The following is a 6,956-nucleotide window of genomic DNA, read 5'->3' as shown; positions in this document are numbered from 1 at the left end:
TTATTAATTAACACAATCATCAAGACATCACAATTAAATCAATACTAACCGAGATGACAAAAACGGTAGGTTCGATCGCTACGGAGAGCTTCGAGGATTCAGAATTGTCGCCGCACAGGAGAGGGTTGTCTAGGGTTTCGCTGATTGTGAGTTTACGTGATGCTATGTTGACAGGGTGAATATAACTGACACACACTTGGGCCTCTCTCACTGGGCCTCAAGCCCATCCCGGCGAAACCCCCAACTCAGCGAAACATGAGTTTCGTCGAGATCCCCCACGGCGAAACCTCACTTTCATCACAGAAGAGTCACGCTAGTTTCGTTGATGACTTAATATTAACATTCGATATTTAACCTTAACGTTAACCCTTAAACATTTAAGATTAACCTTAATCCACTCAACATTTAGTCAACACAGTGCAATGACATAATGATACAATGCCACAACTTATAAAATGGGATTATAAAATAAACAACACATCAAAGAAAGGTCTTGAGATTTCGGGTTGTCACATCATCCCCAACTTGAAAGAAATTTCATCCCGAAATTTGATAGGCAATCCAAAATAATACGGCGATAAATCAGGTTGACTGAGTGTTATCCGCGGGTGCCACATCATCCCCAACTTGAATTGGAATTTCATCCTGAAATTCACTAGTTGATCCAGACTTAGACTTGTCAGCTAGGAATAGATGTGGATATTTGAGCTTCATCTGATCCTCGCGTTGCCACGTGAACTTCGGTCCACGTCTCGAGTTCCAACGAACTCTCACAATCGGAATACGACTGTTCTTACGGACCTTGACCTCCCGGTCCATAATTTCTATTGGTTCCACGACGAACTGCAACTTGTCGTCGATCTTCAGCTCCTGAAATGGTAAGATCAGTGTTTCATCCGACAAACCCTTCTTTAATTGCGACACATGGAAAACATCATGAATATTACCCAATTCAGCAGGTAACTCTATCTTGTAGGCCACTTTACCAATCCGTTGCAGAATTTTAAATGGCCCTACATAACGAGGGTTTAGCTTGCCGCGTTTTCCAAAACGCACCACACCCATCCAGGGTGAGACCTTCAACAGACGCGATCATTAACTTCAAATTCCAAAGGTTTCCTACGCTTATCGGCGTAGCTTTTCTGACGGTCGCGCGCTGCTTCCATACGGTTCCTGATCAGCACAATCTTTTCTGAAGTTTCCAATACGAGTTCAGGGCCTGTGACCTGGCTGTCACCCACTTCAGCCCAACAGAGAGGTGAGCGATACTTTCGTCTATACAATGCTTCGAATGAAGCTGCCTGAATGCTGCTTTGGTAGCTATTATTGTAAGAAAACTCCACTAGAGGTAAGTGTTTCTCCCAACCCTTGCCAAAATCGATAACACAAGCCCGCAACATGTCTTCTAGTGTTTGGATGGTTCGCTCACTTTGACCATCCGTCTGCGGGTGATAAGCGGTACTTATGCTGAGCTGTGAGCCAAACGATTTGTGCATCGACTGCCACAAATTTGAGATGAAACGCAGGTCACGATCAGAAATAACAGATGTCGGCACCCCGTGCCTAGAAACCACTTCCTTGAGATAGACAGCAGCTAGTTGTGAGAACTTATCTGTTTCCTTGATTGCCAAAAAGTGCGCTGACTTTGTGAGACGATCAATGATCACCCAAATTGTATCGTTTCCGTTTTGAGTTCCTGGTAGCCCGGTGACAAAATCCATAGCGATCTGTTCCCATTTCCACATGGGTATTTCCGGTTGTTGCAGCAATCCAGATGGTTTCTGATATTCCACTTTAACTTTTGAGCAGGTCAAACACTTACTCACATAGGTCGCGATGTGAGCTTTCATCTTCGGCCACCAGTACATAACTTTGAGATCCTGATACATCTTATCCGAACCTGGATGTACGGAGTATCGAGACTTGTGCGCTTCATCCATCACAAGTTCTCTAAGTTTACCAAACAAGGGAATCCATATATGCTCCATGAAGTAGTAAATACCATCTGATTTCCTTAAAAGTTGTTTTTCCATACCCTTTAAGTACTCTGCTTCGATGTTTTCCTCTTTCAGCGCTTCAGCTTGAGCAGAACGTATCTGGTCAGGTAGGTTAGAATGAATGGTAAGCTGCAAGGTGCGAATGCGTTTGGGCTTCGATTCCTTTCGACTGAGAGCGTCAACTACAACATTGGCTTTCCCCGGATGATACTTGATCGCCAATCATAATCGTTTAAAAGTTCAACCCAGCGACGCTGTCGCATATTCAAATCCTTCTGATAAAAAATATGCTGAAGGCTCTTGTGGTCGGTATAAATATTGCATTTAGTACCGTACAAGTAATGCCTCCAGATTTTGAGCTCAAACACTACGGCTCCTAACTCCAAGTCGTTCGTCGTATAATTCTTCTCGTGAACCTTCAACTGTCGAGAAGCATAAGCTATCACATTGTTGCGTTGCATCAACACACATCCAAGACCCTGAATAGAAGCGTCACAATATACCACAAAATCTTCCGTACCTTCAGGCAGAGACAAAATCGGTGCACCGCAGAGTTTCTGTTTTAGTAACTGGAAAGCATCCTCTTGTTTCGTTCTGTAAGTCCAGGAACAATACAATCGAATATCAAACACCAACAAGTAGCGGAAATACAAGTAAGATGTCGAAGATTGAAACACAAAGTATATTGATTCAAGAACAAGAGTACACGATTCCTAGAACCGTCTGGTACTCAAAATGCACAAAGGGCACAAAGTTTGCTAGTGAATCAACAACCTAAAATGACTGAGGACTCTCCTATTTATACCTGCATAGGAGATCCTTTTACACTGGGCCAAGCCCATACCCCATAGACATCAAAACATTCAAACAAGCCCACTACACAGTTCGAACCCAAAACAACTATAATAAACCAAGACAGACGCAAACCTATACTAGTTTATACCCTTACAATATCCCCCTAGGTTTGTGTTGACTTGGCGTCTTCATAATCACTGCTGCTTTCTTTTCTGCTTCCTAGCTTGTTTTTTTTTCCTTTGCAATTCAGGCAAAATCGGTATATTCCTTCCCACATACGGACCAAACAGCTGTGTCTCAACTCTCGAACGTTGCCCTGACCACAACTTGAGACTTATAATCTTGGCCACAGCTCCAATCCAACTTTTGGCACACACCTCGTACTGAGGATCACTCTGAATTTGTGATTTTGCTAAGAGATTGATGCCCTTTTCACCAAAACATATCAAATCTCTAGTATCAATGAACCTGTACTCTGCATCATCACACACAATCACTGCTTGACCAGAAATTGGATCATACACCCAAAATTGAAAATTTTTCAGAGAATCATCAGGAAGTTCCTTTAGCAGTGGCACTGTATTCGCCTGTTTAGTTGCAGGCCACTTCACAGTCTTGTAAGGCTTTCCTGTTGCAGGATCTAACACCTCAGCATCTTCTTCAATAGTAGACTCAGCTAATTTCATATCTCTGAAATTTACTCTAGCATGTTGCTGCAATCTGTTGTAGAAATTTACTCCAATTTTGCAATTAGGATTCTTGACCTGATCATGAAATACTGCATTGCTCAATTCTCTCAAATCAACTGTCGTCCAGGAGTTGAAATCTGCAGAATTTTCGTAATACTCCACTTCATTATTATTTCTCAGTACAATAAACATTCCTTTCTCATCGTTGTATGCCCAGCTTTTGATACCCGATCTATTGCCCTTCTTGCTCTTTTCAACAGTGATTACATATCGATCAGGTTGATCACCAAACTGCAAGTTCCGTTCAGCTCCTACATTTCTCATAACCACCATCTTCTTTCTTGGTTTCTGATTCACAGTACGAGGAGTGCTTTCATAATACCTGTTCATAGCATCTTCGTGCTCTTTCCTCTGCTGCTCTCTCCCTTCAGCAGTGGACTCTTTTGGAGGATCAGCAAACTCTTTAGGAAATTTTCCTTGCAGTTTCTGCTTTATATCCATTACTACAACACTAAGCTCTCCCAGATTAGTCTCCAATTCATTGATCTTCTGATTCTTAACCACCAACTCTTCCATTAGACTAGCAATCTGAGCATCTTTGAAAATCTTGTCTTCTTCAAGAGTAGAAATCCTCCGCATCAAGATTGTTGTCTCATTTTCTTCAAATAATCCCTCACTATCTGAACTTTCAGCATTAGCTGCCCTCTCGGGAGTTTCAACTTGTTTTGATTTAGCTGCCGCTTCAGCTTGAGCAACTGCATCTTGTAGCAATTCAGCAGCTTTAACAACATCCGCATCTGATGGACCACTACTTGAACCTTCACCTGGTTTAGGAACATGCACGTACATGGCAGCTCTATCATTGCTCATAAAATCAATTATTGACTGGCTCAACTCGGTGGGAATGTAGTTAACTCTGGGCTGTGTGTCACCAATGGGGTTAGTTGTCTCTGAGGTTGTTTCAACATTTTCCTCACTGCTGAGCCTAGGATCCCTTCTACTACGTTTCCTAGGAGGAAGATCAGCAGCAGATTCTTCTAAAGAACGATCAACAATTATAGCTTCAGTTGTAGACACAGGTTCATCATGAGGAGGGCTCTCACTTGACCTGGTTCACTGATTTCTTCAGTTTCTGCAATAAGGCCTTCATCCATTATCTCTGTCTCTGTTTCACTTTCATCAACATGTTCCTCTTGTTCTTCATCTTCAATCATCCTGTCATCTCCAACATCTTCTTCACTTTCAATACCAGTCAAATCTACGTTCTCAATTGGCTCTTGAGCACCAATAGGAGGTTCAATTATCTCTACATCATGCTCCTCAGCCACAATAGCATTGATCTGAGTTGGTGCTGCTTCTTGAATCTCAGCAAAAATTCCAAATTTTGTTAATGCTCGCTTGTTCTCATACTTAACCTCAACGTTATCTCTAGACTTCTGATTTATCCATGTAAACACCGAATTATTCATTATCTTTGCATCATAGGTTTTCACAGTGACTGGCAACTTAGGATACTTCTTTTCCAATATCATCTGAATAAATCTTGGAAACTTGTACCAGTATTTCTTATTCAATGTCTTCACATTTACAAACATATCGTCAAACACACTCTTGGAGTAGTTGTACTTCCACCCTTCAACTACTGAAACCATTGCAGAAGTTTGCTTCAACGTCAATTTATCAAGACCACTCTTATTTCCACTTATGCACACTAGATAGATATGAGCCAGAGGTCCCAGTATGGATGCAACAACTTCTTGATTGTGGGAGGAGGAATCGCTCCCTCGTAGCTCATTTTGATCAAAACGTCCATAACCTACTCCTTCGAATACTCTATCGGATCATCAGCTGCATCTCCGAATAGCAATACATTCGTATGTCTTGTTCACTGATCGAAACTTCTGTACCCCGGACCTTTGACTTGATCACTGAGTCACCTTTGTTGGTGCACTTCATCTGTTGATTTCGTCTTGGATCAAGTCTTAGTATTAGAATGTTATTTTAGGGCTTATTGTACGAGAAAATAGGAGATTGTATGTGTTTAGAATGTTAGGTTCGCTCATATGGCTTATTAGTGAGGAGATCCGCTTATATGACCATGTGAGGTTCGCTTATATAGACATGTCCATATAAGCGAACCAAGCTGGTCTTATCAGCGAACCATGGAGGCTATAAATAGGTAGCTTGAGCGGATCTGAAATGGTAACAGGTGTTGGTCTTGTTTGGTTAGGCGAAGCCCTGCCAATTTGTCTCCAGAGCTTGTAAACAGTTGATTAATCAATAAATGAGACATTAAATAGTGAAATCAAGCTGAACGAATACCGAATAAATGAATTCCGCCTCTGATTCTGTCTAAGCGCTCTTCTGATCGACTCGTCAGGTCGTCAAACGTTCCTACAAGTGGTATCAGAGCTCAGGAGGAAGAGTTCTCACCGTTTAGCTCGATTTTCACTCAAAATTCTGATTTCTACACCTTCTTTCATCAGTTCAGGGAACTTTATCGGATAAAATCGGACCAAAATCTCACAGATTGTGTATTATTGAACAAAGACAAACCCTGGAAAGTTTCATGCAAAAATACGGACTAAAAATGGGTGAAAACACGTTCGATTTGAGATCCGCTTTTATGTACATTCGATAGATCCGCTTTTAGATACGTTTTGAGGATAGGTCCGCTCCAAATTGCACCTAGGTTCGCTCGAGAGTACATCTTTCGGGTCCGCTCTTTGGGTTGTTGAACTGGTTCGCATTTGGGAGTTTATTTCTGGTTCGCTTTTAGGGTATTGTCAGGTTCGCTCGAAGGTACAATCAATCTAATTCGCTTTTGAGGTTAGTTTTCGGTTCGCTCGTAATCTCCAAATCAGGTTCGCTCAAAAGGTAGGTCCGCTCGACCGGTTTTGATTCGCTCGACCGATTCGCTTATTTGAACAATTGTTGGTTCGCTTTTGTGGATTGGACTAGATTCGCTTTCGTGGACCTGATTAGATTCGCTCATTTGATCATTACTGGTTCGCTTTTGTGATCAACAAAGATTTGTCGGAATTATTTGAAAAATGACAATGAGGTTTGATGAACAGGAAAACAATGATCTGAAAAGGTTGAATGATTGGTATCAAGGATATTTCAATAGTTCTTATCAAAAAATACCAAAAGAAATTTGGTATGAACGTTTCAAATGTTTTCTGAGTAAGAAAGATGAAAAGTTGGATGATTTGGAGAAACGTTTTGATCGTTTGATTGACTATTTGAAAGAAAATCAAATAGTGATAACAGAAACTAATAAGATATCAAAGTTCGCTAATGGTTTATCAGCTGAATAGGATGATTTTTTGAAAAATTTGAAAGAAAATTCTAATTTTTCAAAATTAACTCTGAATAAATTCATTAGCGAACTTAAAGATCATGATTATGAGAATTATCAAAAAAAGAGAGAAATATTGGATAAGATAAAAATAAATTTGGAAGATTTGAGTTT

At 40.9% G+C, this 6,956-nt stretch overlaps 1 protein-coding gene across 1 annotated transcript; it reads right to left on the bottom strand.

The window, feature by feature from the left end:
* Positions 1-582: 582 nt before the first annotated feature.
* Positions 583-1,065, bottom strand: LOC110906500. Its single transcript, XM_022151623.1, has one exon. It carries the CDS (start codon positions 1,063-1,065, stop codon positions 583-585), a length of 483 nt encoding a protein of 160 aa, XP_022007315.1.
* Positions 1,066-6,956: the final 5,891 nt, after the last annotated feature.

The sequence above is a fragment of the Helianthus annuus genome, chromosome 14 (assembly GCF_002127325.2).
Source record: "Helianthus annuus cultivar XRQ/B chromosome 14, HanXRQr2.0-SUNRISE, whole genome shotgun sequence".
Taxonomy (NCBI): Eukaryota; Viridiplantae; Streptophyta; class Magnoliopsida; order Asterales; family Asteraceae; genus Helianthus; species Helianthus annuus.
This window is presented reverse-complemented; position numbering and strand designations above follow the sequence as displayed.

Bases quoted from the DNA above. Each gene is read 5' to 3' on its own strand.
- LOC110906500 (XM_022151623.1), bottom strand. From the start codon at position 1,065: ATGGGTGTGGTGCGTTTTGGAAAACGCGGCAAGCTAAACCCTCGTTAT.